Source organism: Nicotiana sylvestris, chromosome 4 (genome assembly GCF_000393655.2).
Source record: "Nicotiana sylvestris chromosome 4, ASM39365v2, whole genome shotgun sequence".
NCBI lineage: Eukaryota > Viridiplantae > Streptophyta > Magnoliopsida > Solanales > Solanaceae > Nicotiana > Nicotiana sylvestris.
Genome location: NC_091060.1, coordinates 502,673 through 519,651, shown reverse-complemented (window position 1 = coordinate 519,651; position 16,979 = coordinate 502,673). Strand labels below are relative to the sequence as shown.

General features: G+C 38.5%; 1 protein-coding gene and 1 pseudogene across 1 annotated transcript; both read right to left on the bottom strand.

The window, feature by feature from the left end:
• Nucleotides 1-38: 38 nt before the first annotated feature.
• On the bottom strand, nucleotides 39-2,345 carry LOC104245824 (pentatricopeptide repeat-containing protein At2g35030, mitochondrial). The gene has a single exon (XM_009801513.2). It carries the CDS (start codon nucleotides 2,138-2,140, stop codon nucleotides 242-244), a length of 1,899 nt encoding a protein of 632 aa, XP_009799815.1. The 5' UTR covers nucleotides 2,141-2,345; the 3' UTR covers nucleotides 39-241.
• Nucleotides 2,346-4,975: 2,630 nt separating this feature from the next.
• LOC104245826 (mediator of RNA polymerase II transcription subunit 13-like) lies at nucleotides 4,976-10,864 on the bottom strand (annotated as a pseudogene).
• Nucleotides 10,865-16,979: the final 6,115 nt, after the last annotated feature.

Sequence of the window (16,979 nt, the reverse complement as noted above, 5' to 3'; positions counted from 1 at the left end):
GGTAATCAAATCTAAAAGCAACCAACTTGACACCCAGCAAAAAGACTTTTTCGCGTGAAAGCAGTTGCTTGTTCCTTAATTTGTTGGGATGGGAAGTATAGATAAAAGGCAAAAAAGGAGGCGTCGGTTCTGAAATGACCGAAGATTGAATCATTCCTTCATTCTATTCCGGCTATTCCTTTCTTGTCCGTGCACTGTTTTCCTTCTCTACCATGACGAATCAATTGATTTGACGAATCAATTAGATAATAAGATAATCTTCTTCCATTGCAAAATTATCTGTTGGTGCACAACCTGTCCTTTTCATTTTCAAATGAAGGTTTCTAAGTAATGAGTGAATAACCTCGGTTTCATAATGAGATTCATCGCCTACTAAAAATACATGAACTCTGTTCCCAACTTCTATCCAGCTACAACCTGGTTGCTTCTTCAATCCTCTGTCCTTCATTTGTGTCCTCAGCTTTGCAGCTTCTTTCCACTTTCCATTCGAAGCGGACAATTTCAATAACGACAAATAGGTTCCAGAACTTTTTGTGTCAATCCCTAATACTTTCATTGCGGCCAATTTTCCTGTTTCTGAATCTCCATGAACATTACACCCCGCAAGAAGTACTCCCCAAATGAACGCTGATTCTGTACTTGGAAGCCGTTCAATAACTTCCAAGGCCTCTTTAAGTCTTCCTGCTCGACCGCAGAGATCTACAAGGCATGTATAATGGTCTTCTCTCAACTTTATGGAATCGTCCCTAGAGAGCTCATCAAAGTATTTTAACCCTTCCTCCACCAAACCTGTGTGGCTGCAGGCAGCAAGCAATCCCACGTAGGTCACATCATTTGGTTTGAATTCCATTTGCAGCATTTCATTGAACAAATTGATTGCCTCTCTTCCACATCCATGGTGAGAATAAGCTGCAATCATGACGTTCCAAGATATAAGATCTCTCTGGCCTCTCAAGTCATCATCAAATATTTTCCTTGCAGTTGCTACATCTCCACATTTTGAATACATGTTTATAAGTGCTGATATGACCATTTCGTTCTCCTGATAAATAGTTTTGCTAATTACTTGGTGAATTTGCATTCCTTCACTAAGACCAGCTAAGTCACTGCAAGCACCCAAAACACTCACAAAAGTCCCTTCATTTGGTTTCACTCCACCATCCATTTGCATGTCACAGAAATTTCTTAGCGCTTCTTCACTTTTCCCCTCTAGCACATGCCCGTTAATCATCGTTGTCCAAGAAACCACATCTCTTTGCCTCATTTTATCAAACAATATTCTAGCTCCGCTTAGTTCCCCGTTTTGAATGAAGCCCATGATAATTGTATTCCAGGAAGACACAGTCTTTTCTGGCATCATCTCAAACAATTCAAGCGCTTCATTAAGTCTCGAGTTCTGCATATACCCAGTAATCATTGCATTCCAAGAAACCACATTCCGCTCAGGCATCCAATCAAAAAGTACTCTAGCCTCATCGACTTTCCCATTTCTTGACAACCCTGATATCATTGTAGTCCAAGACACCACATTCTTCTCAGGCATCTGATCAAAAAGCAACCTTGCCTCATGCATTCGCCCATTCCGAGCCAATCCTGCTATAACCATGTTCCAGGAAACCACATTCCTCTCCTTCATTTTCCTAAACAATTCCAACCCCTTATCAATCCCACCATTTCTCACATACCCATCAATCATACTATTCCAAGAAACAACATTCTTCTCGGGCATTTCGTTGAAAAGCAACTCAGCCTCAAGAATCCTATTCGTCCTCGCATACGCAGCCAGCATAGCTGTCCAAGTAACAACATCTCTCTTTGCATCAGTCCTATCAAACAACTCCCTCGCTTTATCAATCTTCCCACATATTATATAACCCGAAATCATCGCTGTCCATGATACCACATCTGGTTCAGGCATTTTATCAAACAGCTTCCTTGCTTCCTCAATCTGACCTTCTTTGCTTAGCTTGGAAATAATCCTATTTGACCTAACAACATCTTGGTTACATGTGTAATCTACTCTGGGAAGTAAAGAATAATTCTTTAGTTGAAAATGAAGTTCAGTTTGAAGCTTAATAGCTGACTTGCAGAAATTAAAACAATGTTTGAGCTTTACTGGAGCTACAAACTGTTTCAGCATCTCCAACCTTGGGATATTGGAGATTATAAGATCAATTGGCTAATGCAAAACATAATCTAGCTTATAAGTGAGCTCATATTATAACACTTGCATGAAATCCAGGATTCGGAGTGTAGTATTTAGTGTACAATATACTGTTTGGCTGTCTTTTTTTGTGCCTGAAAAAATTACTTTTAAAATTCTTGGTCTAAAACAAACAATAACAATTCTCTAGCTATAAATCATCATATTTTAAAGTTAATGGTTACTAAATATAGAAGGTTATATTCTTTTCGGGACTGATTAAAAAAATAAAGGTGTCACTTCATTTGGACAAAAAGGGCTATATGCATTAGTTATGGAGAATGTTTATAATTTTGTGGGATAAAATGTGAGAAAATAAATATGAGAATTAGTAATATACGAATTAAAATAACTAAAATACCTCAAACATATACTCAACATTTTCTTAAAAGTAAACAAAACATATATTTCATTTCCAGCACTACACTCGAGGTCGTTTAGCTGGAATTAGCGGTGTCAATGGTTTGGTTCGGCCAATTATTTTATAAAATTTGTATCATACCAAATTTTTAGTTATTCCATTTTGTATAAACAAAATTATATTTTTCGCAACCGTCTCAATCATCTCGATTTCTCTTTGGTATCGGTATAGTTTGGTTAATTTTTCGGCATTTTTTTTAAAATATCATGCAAGAGTCACTAGTCGAAGTTAGAACGCGATAATGTGTACTTGCATAAAACTTTGGCAAAATTCTTTAGGCATTTTGACTATTTTAAAAGTGATGATCAAAAGAACGTGACAGATGTCCAGAATAGAGACTCATCTCACTATTTTATAGTACAACAACAACAAGTCCAGTAATTTCTCATAAGTGGGGTCTGGAAAGGGTAAGATGTACGCAGCCTTACCCCAATCCTGCAAGGGCAGAGAGGTTGTTTCCCATTGACCCTCGACCTCACTATAGTTGCGTAAAACAGATTAAGTAAAGACAAGAGAAATATAAATCATACGAGTGAAAAGATATTAATCTATTTGGGACTCAAGAATAGAACTTATTAAAAGATTAGTATAACAAATCGAAATCATACGAGAGGAAAGATATCTACTACCTTATGACTTGCTACTGAAGATCGTTGGAATACTTAGTGGCTTGCTACTCAAGATGTTAGAACTAATTTAGTTTCGATATGAGTAGTAGAATAGGTTTGGAAGTTGAGACTTTGGGTGTGTTTGGTATAACGGAAAATGTTTCCCGTAGAAAATGTTTTCCAAGAAAATATTTTCTTGGAAAACAAGTAGTAATCTTATTCATTTTCGGTGTTTGGTACGCAAATTAAAGAAAATGATTTCTCAAGAGTATTCATAAATAATTTAGATATAATAAACATGAAGTCATAAACTTTCAAACCAACAACCTTCCGAACCCATAAATTTCATACACTTTCGAACCGCTAAACTTTCAAAACCGCGGAATTTCAAACCCGTAAACTTTATAATTTCTAAACCCGTAAACTTCCAAACACATAAACCTCCGAAATCATAATTTTGGAACTTGTAAATTTTTGAGCCTTTAAACTGATAAATAAAAAAATTAAAACTGAAAAATATTTTAAATTTTTTTTCGAGTGGGGGGGGGGAGGGGGATGGGGGGGGGGAAAATAAAAAAACAGAAATTTAAATTACAAAAAAAATTAAAAAATAATTTTTTTGTGTGGGTGAGGGGGGGGGGGGAGGAGGGGGTTGTATTGGGTGGTGGGTGGTGCAGAAAAATGAAAAAACAGAAATTTGAAATTGCAAAAAAAAAAAAAAATTAAGGCAAAAAAAAATTTCGGGGTGCGAAGGAGGGGTGGGGGTTGGAGGGGTAGTAGGGTGGGTGGTAACGGAAAAACTGAAATTTGGAAAGAAAAAAAAAATATTTTTGGAGAGGGGGTAGGGTGGGGTGGTGAGAGTGCGGAAGGTTGAGAAAAAGTTTTGGAAAATGTTTTCCTTTCTCTTGATAAGGAAAATGAGTTCATAAGGAAATGTTTTCCTTCGTACCAAAACACTCTTTGGATATTAATTATTTGGTCACTTGTCGTCATTTCCATAATCCCAAGACCCAAGAAAAAAACTTAATGTTTTGTTAGTTTTAAACTTAGTATATAAAATATATTTTTATATATAAATTTATTCTGTACGGTACGATATTTTTTCGATTTATTTTTGTAAAATTAGATACCTAGCCTATTATTCGGTACGATTACAAGTTTATATAAAAGCAAACGATTTTATTAAAATAAATCTAATAATTAGTTCGGTACGATTCGATCGATTTAGTCGGTTTTTAAAGATCCATTGATCGGAATGATTGGAAAAATAATATCAACATAAACTCCTGCATAAGATAATATCGCGCATAATCCTATGTAGCATATGGTTGACGGTATAAATGATACCCTCGTTAACTTATGAGCGAATCTATATATTAGTTTATACAACATAGAATGTGAAATAGAAATACATATTAGCAATACATAGAATAAAGTACTAAAAAACAAAAATATCCTTAATGTAAGTAATTCCCTCATAACAATTCCTTCATAATGTAAGTAATTCCCTCATAACAATTCCTTCATAAAAATTCAAATACAACATCTGAATTTTGAATGAAGCACCAATACTTGGTTTAAGATCCGATTTCTCATTCAGAAAAGCGCTATCAAATAGGAAAAAAATCAATAAACTACACTCACAAGATTGCAGTCAAGTAAAGTATCCCGTCATAAAGTGCCTTAGAATGTTGTAAAGATAATGAGAACTCGACCTTGAAACGAATTTTGAAGGCAAAAGAATTGTGTACTCAACTCTCTTCGAATCGCTGTGAAAGTATACACAACATTATGTACAAAAATTAACAATCTACTATCCTACAACTACTAACTTCTCCTAAGGTTACACTCTTCGAAAAGAATTGTCTTCTAACAAGTAAGCTAGTACTATATGCACTTCGCGTTTGCAGTCATTTCTAAAGTGAAATAAACATATAAGCTGCGTACATGATGGACGGCTTCAACAAGTTTTGTGCGCATAGTGCAATTTTTACATACCCTAAACTTGTGATTTCTCAGGTTGCCGAGAATCTTCCTTATCAGCAAAATGAAGCAGCCTTCGAAGCCTTAATACCGTGTCACAATGAAAAGGCAAAGCAGATCTTCTCTCCAAGTATGCCGGACTTACAGTCATCCACGATAAAGCATGGAGTTCTGCAGCTATGTTCTCAAGAATCAAGTCAGTCTCTATTTCAACGTCTCATGTTTCCGAGCCTGTTCCCATTCCCCCAACCTTACCAACACCCTTCAAAAACTTTTCTTGGATGATGTTGCTGCCACCATAGTAATCAACGAGGTTGACAGATAGAACTGAGGGCCATTCTTCTTTTGAGATGCTCCTCGCATCTCTCCTCATTGTAGGTACTGCTTTTGAAACCACAAAACCTGTTGAAAGAGGGATAGCACAGCCCTTGCTGTGGAGAAGATGGGCGAGTGGTGGTGATTCAGCAGTTAGGCAAGTGCGAAGCTGAAGACTGACAGGAGGTAGGAACCGCATACTGGGTGATGGGATTAGAATATAGGAGGTGGATGTAGAACCAAGGGACTTCACTGGAGTATAACCTTCAAGATAACCTGGCTGACTCAGAATGCCACTACTTTGACTCGTCCCTGCAAAATTTTCTTGTTCATATACAACCATACACAAGTATGAAACAGAAATAACTAGGCATAAAAATGTGAACTGATGATAAATCCAGAGAATATTTCTCAAAGAATATTCGTCCATATGGTAAACACCAACCCACCCCCCCCCTCCCCAACCCAACACACACAAAAAAAACTGCAACACATAAGCCCAGCGCGTGCTGAATCCCACTTTACTCCCTTGGTACTCGTATCTCAACCACAATTCCTCAGCATTAGGCTATTCCTCCCTAGAGTTTCTCAAAGAATAATTTCACACCTCCAACTAGAGAAGCAATTCCCTTGGAGTGTTATCTGCAAAGAACATTATGCTTACAAGTGGCCCCTAGTTCATTTTATCTCTGATTGGTTAAGTTTTCAGAAATAACATCTCCTTTACAGTTCATTGGTAGATAGTATAAGAGATTCCAGAAGAAAGGCAAGGAGAGTCAAATCAATCAGATAAAAAGGGAATCAAAGAAACAAAAAGAAGGGAAAAGACGACACCTACCGTGACTCATTAAATCTGCTTGCAACATAAGCTGTAAGGAATGATCAATTGAAACAGAGACAAAACTAATGCTTTGCACCCATTGAAGTAAACCCCTCGAGTTGTCCACCATACCCTGTCCACCAATTAACTGCTTCCTTGTGGATGGTTGCTCCAAGCCACCTTTCATGAAAGAGGAAGCCTTTGAGTGAGGACTGTACAATGGACTAGGGGAGGAAGGAAGTGCTTTTTCCTGAATCAGACCTATTTCCTGTTGCTGCAAGGATGTCCCATTACTACTTGCCGACATTCCATCAGGCACAGATCGTCTTAGCTGCAGAGACCATTTCTTCACCTCAGATCCCCCAACTGCATACAGGGCTTTCTGCCATTCTGCGTCCAGAAAATTGCATCAATAAGATTAGCAACTTCAGCAACATTACAGATGAATGGTAACCCAAGCAGAAACTTCATTCTAGTCCCTCAAAATAAAACCAACAAAAGCTGCACTCTTTCAAGACGTTCAAAGTGTCATATAATCTTATCCCACACCAAGAATAACAATGAGATCAGCTGAAAATCTGTTGGAATTAAAGGTGGAGCCAGCAAGTCAATGTCATCAAAATTCAAGACCGTTGTGGATCGTAATGCAATAAAAGTAAACAATAAGCACAAAATATTGATAGCGAATGTTTACCCTGGCATTCAAGCTCAAAGAAGCTTCCAATACGTGCAATGACAAAATCCCTAGGCTTGGCAATGGCAGCCTCAGGAGGACATGCCTGAAGTATCTGGCATCCTTGTCACAGAATTTGCACAAACAAAGATTGCAGGCCTTTCGTATCCTGCCTACTACTTATTCCTCCAAATGGATATATATAATTATCAAGCAACTCTCCCCTGGAATCTGTCCATATACACACCAGCCAGCGCCAATCATCAGTCCATCCATAACAACAATGCAGGCTTGGAAGTGACTTTTGATGTGCAGATCCAAAGCCATCTGGTTCAGATGTTTCAGACTGATTGTTTGTTCCAGTGTCTCCGCCACCTGAAGAAGCTGAACTCTGCATAAAATTTTCACCTGTACAATCATCTAACAAAAGCTTTGAAGATTCAGCCATTGGATTACAAGACATAGGAAATGAAAGTCCACGATCCAATGAACCTGGTTCAGCGAGAATGTAAAGGGGCTCAAACAAATAACGAACTTCATCTTGAAAAGAAAAATCCTCCATTCTGTTTGGATCACATCCGAGACCTCCCCCTCTTGATATTTGCCAGTTGTCCCAACTACCAGACCTTAGGCTAGCATCAAGTTCAGCCTCTCTCTGAAGGGAAGTTCCTATGCTTCGAGGACCAACACAGTCCTTCCACATCCCTGGAACTGGGGAAGTCATTTGCATCAGGACCGGATGAGATCTACCAGACATGGATGATGACTGAACCATGTCTCTGGAGGACCCTCGAGATATCCTGCGGGCTTTGTAATAAACTGTGAAAGCAATTTCCTTTAGGATGACAAGCCCACTGACAGCAGGATTTGTAATCCTAAAAATTGCATCAACAGTGACAATCTGCAGTACCAACTTAGGAATACAAAACCCTGAAAGTGTTAAAACATTTGGGAGTGACTCATCCACTGCTGCTGAGTAACTTAAGGCCTTCCCGACTTGATTCTGCAGTGTAGATCGCCTCTCTTTGTCTGAAGAAAGAATTACTGATCCAGCAGCAATAGAAGATTCAATCACCGTCTGTAGGACCGCAAGAGGCTCAGCGAAAGGGCAAACCACGTATATCACCTGATTTAACATTCAAATATACAATCAGATATCAGTTTCTGGTGAAATACTTTGTCCATATAATTTATCGCTTAAATGAGATATTTCCTAGTATCATCTTTTCATTCGCTTAAGTCCGATACTCCAGGGTTTTATAACTATGGAAATGGTAGAACAGAAAATAACACAAAGAAATACCCTCAATCCCAAACTAGTTAAGTCTGCTATATGAATTCTCAAATATCTATTTCTTCCCCATTTGGACCCAACAGAACAGCATGTCAGATTCTCATTCAAAGCTACATTGCATTGACTCCTCAAAAGTGTCGGTAGAGTATTTCAACTTTTCTGAAAAGAAGCATTTTGGATAGATGGAAGTCAAAGACCAAAATAATGGAACAAGTGGGTATCCGAAACTAAGAAAAAAGAAAACAATCAGTAATTATGAATCAGAAATGCAACCAGAAATATAAGAGCATTTAGCCCTTAGCCAAGGTTACTTCATCTCAGTTTTCAAAAATTTAGCCCTTAATAATTAAGCTTCTCAAATGTTTCAACTGGTCACAGTATATCCTTCTCTCACATTAAGAGAATTTTGAGCTACTGTTACGCCTAGAATCCAATCACTTCGTCTGCTGCTCTACCTTAGAGATTTATCACCTTTGAAGCTGACTAATCCCCTTTAGCAGATGCATTTTACTAGTAAATTTTGACACCTACATAAGACGAAACATTTACAAGTCTCCCTTGCTATATTTGCCCATCCAACTACTGGGCATTTCACTAACCTTAGGTAAGTGAGAACTACTCTTGGGGTAACAATATTATAACAGACCAGGTCATTGTGCAAGGCATTCCTTCACTATCAACTTGACAGCTACCAAACCCCAAGCTTTAGCAACATAAACATTCTTGTCACGACCGATCATAGTAAAATAAATAGCTACGTAGTGGAGGTACCAGAGGCAGTAAGAAAAGTTCTAGATTGACAAGTACTTTCCAGTTTTTCCTTTTGCATTAGCTTATCCAGAAGGCAAAATACTTATGAAGCACATGTGACAATTAACGACCACGTAATCACTCTTTTCTCTCAATCTACTCTTGCCCTTTTGCTTTGCATACCCATATCAAGAGAAAGGGGTGGGACTGTCCTAACATCTAAACTCTATCAAAAGGATACTTTATTTCCGCTAATCCATAATGGACTCAACGAAGTTCACTTTAATGATGCATCTTCGACTTTATAGTGCAATAGAGAAAAGAGAGAGGAAAAGAGAGAAAGAGAGAACAAAAGCGAGATAGAGAGAAAAAAGTAGATGAGGAATAAAAAAGACAAACAAAGAGAGTCACAACTTACTGTACATGGACCAGTACTTCCTTCTTCTGGATTCATGGTCATGCATGAACCAAGCTTTAAATTCCTGAGAACTTTTGAGAGAGATTTCAAATAGCTTTCTAAATCCCAGCCATTGGAAAGGGATAGGAAATAATCACTGATTGATCCCAGCATAGATGCACTACTGCTGTCTATCTTCATTGACTGAGGGCAATCAATCAGAACAAAAACAGAAGATACATTCTTCCCAGAATCTATCTCCATCTCATTTCCCATACATTGAGGTGAATGAGTTCCCAGTTTGCACATCTCATAAACTGAAAGAGAGAAGCGTAGTCAATATCCAAGTCAAGGACAAAATTTCATTCGTCAAACATAGAGGTGGCCATATTTACATTACAAATATCCAGGTCAAGGACAATTTTGAAGCTGGATTTATATGAGAAGAACGCAATAATTTGATCTCCTTTTTCTAGTTACTTCAATATAATCTTTCCAACTTTGATTTCATCTTCTTTATTTGAGAATGGTAACATATTTCTCTCTCTGTGTGTGTGTGTGTGTGTGTGTGTGTGTGTGTTTTGTGTGTGTGTGTGTATATTACATCAAAGCCCCAAAATAGTAAAAAACAAAAAACCTTGTTCTTACAAGGAACCTAAAACATCTAGAATTTCCTCAGGATCATCTATGTATTCAGATTTTCACCAAAAAAATGATTTCAAACCTTGATCTCATCTTTTTGTGCAATTAAAAAAAATGATTTCAAATTAGTCACTTATCCACATCTCCAAAATGGAAGAGACATGCAGGTTGAGTTATGAAATGCAGATTATTAAATATGAACCAGCCACCTTGTGAAATCAATGTGTATTTACACTTTTCAGATACCTGAATCTTAACCTTCCTACAACCAAAGCAACCAGTGTATTATTTTCTGTAGCACAGATGGAACACAATATGTTATCTTCAGATCAGCAAGACATTTAAGTACACTAACCAGTTCCAAGCTGTTGGAAAAAATCAGTTGCAGCTGTTGTTAGAGCATTGATGTCTGGACAGACAACGTAATATGACATCTGAAAATTTTTGGAAAAAATGGTGGAAAAATAGTAGTTAAGGAGAAATGCAAAAGAACTGCTTAAAGATATTAAGAACTTAATACTTGTGTTATCTATCATAAACTTACATGTTTGGGTATTGCATAAGGCTCAAAAGGTGCCTTTTCCCAGAGCTGAAGAGAACTAGGTCCATCATAAGCCAATCGTCTTGGTATCTGCAACGTAAATGACTTAAGTTCCTACCCTGTCATAGCAAAATTAAGACCAGAAACATAAAAGGAACTCCAAATAATTTGGTGGTCATAAATACAATGTTACAATGTCCATGTGAGTCCTCTCCATTATAAGGTAAATACAAGAATCAAATGCAGCTCCAGCAAGGTTTCATCTAATTCAGTTATCATCAGGTTGAACTCTTAAAGTAATCCATATGAAAAGAAGTCCTAGATCTAGTAACTGGTGACAAAATGCAACTTAGTAATTCAACCAACACCATCGCATTTTAAGGCTTCAGGGGGTCTCTTAAGGGGCTTCACCGGCTCGTTCAGCGAGCATTGTGACCTACGGGTCACTCATCTTTTATTTGCAGATGACACTCTGGTTTTATGTGATACATATGCTTCTCAGCTCTCATATTTGAGGCAAATTCTTATTTGGCTCCAGGTAGTCTCAGGTCTCAAGATCAAATGGGCATTCTGCAAATCTTTGGTGTTAAAATGGGCATTCTGCAAATCTGTGCTGCAAATGATTTTGGGTATTGCTATATTAACATTGTGTGCAGATCCATTAATATTATACGACTGGCTAGTGCAATCGGGTGCCTTCTTTCTTTCTGTCATTTGTCATAGTACCTCTGGCTATCAATGCAATAACAGCAATAACATTATTATCTTCAACAAGCCAGCAGAGTTCCACAGCTGCTTCTTTGACATTTTCCCAGATCTACATCTCTTTTCCTCTATCTCAAATATGCCTACAGAAATACTACGTTCTGTAGATTCTTTCTTATCTTTATTTTCTCATGAATACTCCTGCAGAATACTTACCTTTTTTATTGATAATTTTGTCTTGACGACTCTATTCTTTAAATTGCTTCAAAAGCAGATCTATGTGGGAGTGATCTTGAAAAACATAATGGGCATGTCAACCGTGTTAACTGTATTGTATGCAAAGGACTTAGCATGGAAGTATTCAGCTTAATTGTTGATAGCTACGGTAGTCTGTGCTGTAACTGGCCATTTTGCATTCATCCGCACCACTTATCCACTTTGGGCATGTCTCCTAGCTTTCTTGTTTTATCCTATCTCACTTGTACTGCTTTATATTTTCCAATAAATAATAATCTAATTGATGTTGTAATTAAAATGCTCTCTTCTCAAATTTACTCAGATGAAGTGTTGATATCTACATATGAATGGTGGTTTCTGTTGTAGAAGCACAATTTGCATCGTCCCGGCCACCTATCCAATTTATTCTCCATTCTTCCAATAATTACTGCTTGATGCTGTAATTCAGATCCACTAATCTCAAATTCTTTTGTACCTTTATAGTATTTATAAAATTTTAAGTTCTTATTCTTTCAGCTTTTGTCAATTACTAACTAATAAGAACAGCAGTAGATGCACACAGGAGAGCAGGTGGCAAATAATCGGTCAAAGAACACTATAGAAGATACAACGTTGGTAAGGATTTATATAGCCGACCCCAACTTATTCTGGATTGAGGCATAGTTGTGCCATGTGTTAAATGTTAATCAATAACAAACTTGTGAATTGAAGTGACTTTTTGGCAAGCAATACATATACACACACACCACATACATTACTGACTATCCACTGATCTATTTGGACTCATATCATTCAATATTCAATAATTTTAGGTTCTCTAACACTAAAAGTTCTCTACATTGTCTATTGACAAACAAACCTCTTGACAGACTCTTAACAACATGATACGATCCTATTAGCTAAATACCCCATTAGCTAAATCAGTTAGGAGTTTGTTAAAAAGTTGTTAGAAACTCACGTGAGTTGCACGCGCTAGGCAGCTGAAGGAAGGGAAGTTCCTAAAGTTAGTTACAACTAACTTTCCTGCCCTCCTATATAGATTGAATTTTCCCCAATTCTGTAATCTCTCATGTAATGTTTGAATAAGAATTCTATATTCTTCAAATCTCTCTCTCTTCAATTACTCAGAACTCCATTGTTGAGTTCTAATCGAGCACACTGTTCAAGGGCAATTCTCCATATTTGCCCTTTAGGTGAGCTTCTCCTTCGTTTCTTAGCCCGAATTCAGTTGAGTTCCTATCATTGGTATCAGAGCATTCGTTCCTTGGAGCTGTGAAAATGGGCGATCACAACACTCGAATGCACGAATTAAGGAAAGAAGTCAATAGTCTCAAGGGATCGATAGAGTCAGTTACATCGTCAGTGGCGGAATTGCAGAAATCAGTCGACAATAGGGTGGCTCAGGCTATGGATGAAATTAGGAAGTTGCTGGTGGGAAATTTGGCTACGACTGGAGTCCAAAATCATGAGTTCCCTGTAGAGAATGAAAGGCCAGAGGTGGTAGGCCCTCGTCCTGGAGGCCATCAACCTCCCAATCGTGATTATCATACAGAATTTCCTGTTTTTGATGGTGTAGGGTTGAAAGATTGGTTATACAAATGCGAACAGATTTTCGCATATGAAGAGATACCTGAAGATTCTAAAGTGAGAGCAGTTTCGTGCAAGCTGGAAGGAAGGGCTCTACAATGGCATCAATCCTATATGAAGCACAAGGTGACTAGGGATTGGCCAAGGTGGGGTGAGTATGTAGCTCGCTTGTATGCTCGATTTGGTTCTGAGCTATTTGATGATCCCATGGGACATCTTAAAGATCTAAGACAGGTAAGTTCAGTCCAAGACTATGTTGATTTGTTTGACGAACTGTTAACTAGGGTGGAATTATCAGAAGAATATGTTGTTAGCTGTTTCATTAGGGGTTTGAAACCAGAAATTGGCTTACCTGGTAAGATGTTAGCACCTAGATCTCTAGCTAAAGCCATTAGTTTAGCTAGGATTCAGGAGCAGACATTGATAGTCCAGAAACAAGTCTTCATGATTCTCTCAAATCCTTCATTTTCAACCAAGAATACACCCAGATTTTCGTCTGTTAATCCCCAACCTTCGCAAACCAATATTCAGATAACTCCCAGATTTAGTCAACCCTCAAATAAACCTTCCAACTCCAAAACCTTACCTTCTAAACCTACCTATAGAAATGCCAAAAGACTAACCCCTGCTGAAATGGAGGAAAGAAGAAGTAAAGGCCTTTGTTATAACTGTGATGAGAAATACAGTTTTGGTCATGTGTGTAAAAATAGGAGACAACTGTTTTCTATGGAAGTGGAAGAGGACTTAGAAGGAGTGGAGATAGAGCAAGATGTGATGCTGGATTCAGCAGAATTATTGAGTATGATTAGTCAAGAGTGGGAAACTGATGATGAGGGGTCCATTTTGCCTCATGTGTCAGTTCATACTATGAATGGCCTGCATGATTTTAGGACTATTAGGGTGTCAAGGGCAAGGTTGTGCAGGTCCTAATTGACACTGGCAGCACTCACAATTTTTTGGACCTTAATACTGCCAAGAAATTGGGTTGTGTATTGACAGCTATAGGTCCTTTTGATGTGTCTGTAGCTAATGGGAAGAAGGTGAAAAGCAACAACATATGTAAGAAGCTGATGTGGAAGATGCAGGGTGTGTCCTTTGATTCAGATATGTTGGTATTACCAATTGGAGGGTGCAGCATGGTTTTGGGTATTCAGTGGTTAATTACATTGGGGGATATCATGTGGAACTTCAAAAAACTTAGAATGGAGTTCAACATTATGGGGCACAAGGTGTCATTAAGGGGAATACAACCCCCAGCTACCAAGTTGATTCAGCAAGGCAGCATAGACAAGTTATTGGCCAAACCTGCAGAGTTATGCATGATATCTGTAGGTTTGTTCATGGAGCACCAGCAGCAAGATGTGGAAATTAGCCTGTTGGCAGTGGAAAGCTTGCCCCAGGAGCCTAGTAGGAATGGAGAGTTACAAGCTATATTGCAGCAGTACAGTGATCTCTTTGAGGAACCAAAACAACTTCCTCCTCCTAGACTGCATGACCATAAGATCATCCTAAAAGAAGGTACTTCTCCTATCAATATCAGACCTTATAAATATCCTAATGTGCAAAAAAATGAAATTGAAAAAATGGTGAACGAGATGTTAGATTCTGGGATCATAAGGAACAGTACTAGTCCTTATTCATCCCCTATTGTGATGGTTAAGAAGAAGGATGGATCCTGGCATTTATGTGTGGATTATAGGGAGTTAAACAGCTACACAGTCAAGGACAAATTCCCAATACCTGTAATTGAAGAGCTGCTGGATGAATTACATGGTGCTAAGTACTTCTCTAAGCTAGATCTAAGGGCTGGCTACCACCAGATTAGGATGTTTGAACCAGACATACCTAAGACTGCCTTTAGGACTCACCATGGCCACTATGAATTCCTAGTTATGCCTTTTGGTTTAACCAATGCCCCTTCTACCTTTCAAAGCTTGATGAATCAGATTTTTCACAAATTCCTCAGAAAGTTTATCCTAGTTTTCTTTGATGATATCCTCATATACAGCCAAAGTTGGACTGACCACTTAGTACATCTGGAGGAAGCTTTCAAGGTGCTGAGATCCCATACCTTGTTCATCAAACAGAGTAAATGTGCTTTTGGAGTAACTCAAATTCACTACTTAGGCCACATTATCTCTGGGCATGGTGTGTCTATGGACAATCAGAAGGTACAAGGAGTGCTGGATTGGCCACTACCTTCTTCCATCAAGGGTCTAAGGGGATTCTTGGGATTGACTGGTTATTACAGGAGGTTTATCAAGGGGTATGGTATTATTGCAAGGCCTTTAACTGACTTGCTCAAAAAGGGTAACTTTCAATGGAATGTTGCAGCCAATACTACTTTTGAAGAATTGAAGAGAGCTATCACTTCAGCACCTGTTCTAGCTCTCCCAGATTTTTCAAAAACATTCACAGTTGAGACTGATGCTTCTGGTAAGGGGATTGGAGCTGTTCTGGCCCAAAACAATAAACCTATTGCTTTCTTTAGCAAGGGTTTATCAGCCAAGAACAGGGCACTATCAGTATATGAAAGAGAATTACTAGCCTTGATATCTGCTGTACAAAAGTGGAGACCCTATTTGCTGGGAAGACCATTCACCATCAGAACTGATCATCACAGCCTTAAGTACCTGTTGGAGCAGAGGATCACTACTCCAAGCCAGCAGAAATGGCTAGTCAAGTTGCTTGGTTATGACTATTCTATTGACTACAAGAAGGGAAAAGAGAATGTGGTTGCTGATGCTTTATCTAGGAGGGAAGAAGGCATTCAACTATATAGCATTTCCAATGTTAGCTCAGATATTTTGGAATCAGTCAAAGCTTCACGGACTCAGGATCTTACACTTCAACAGCTTATCAAATCCATACAGGAAGGCAAAACCACTAAACCTTACTATAGGTTTCACAATGGGATTCTAAGCAGGAAGAATAAATTGGTGATTGGTACTGATCAAGCACTCAGAACTAAACTCTTATCCTATTACCATGACAGTCCTATAGGAGGTCATTCTGGCATTACAGCCACATTGAAAAGGCTTAAACAAGATTTCTATTGGAAGAAAATGAAGCAGGATGTTTACAACTATATAAGGAGCTGTGATGTGTGTCAAAAGTGCAAAAATGAGACTGTGGCTTATCCAGGATAACGCCAGCCCTTACCTATACCAGAGAAGGTTTGGCAAGACATCTCCATGGACTTTATTGAAGGCCTTCCTAAGGTTGCTGGGAAAGAAGTGATTTTTGTAGTGGTGGATCGACTGAGCAAGGCTGCCCATTTCATAGCCCTCAAGCATCCTTACACTGCATTGGAAGTGGCTCAGGTGTTCATGGATCAGGTGTTAAAACTTCATGGAATGCCTAAGTCTATAGTGTCAGATAGGGATATTGTGTTTACAAGTAAATTTTGGAAGGAGTTGTTCAAGTTACAGCAGGTTTCTCTCCTAACTTCCACAGCCTACCATCCTCAAACAGATGGCCAGACAGAGGTGGTTAACAGATGTGTAGAAGCCTACCTTCGATGCATGACATTTGAGAAACCAAGAACATGGCCACAGTGGTTGCCACTAGCTGAATGGTGGTACAACACATCCTATCATTCCAGCACCAACATGACCCCTTATGAGGCAGTTTATGGCCAGAAGCCTCCTCCCTTGCTTCCTTATATGAGTTTTGACTCCCAATTGGACTTGGTTGATAGAAGTCTACAGGCTAGGGAGGCCACCCTCAGACTGTTGAGGTCTCATTTGGAGAAATCCCAGAATAGGATGAGGGCCCAAGCTGACAAAGGAAAAACTGATAGG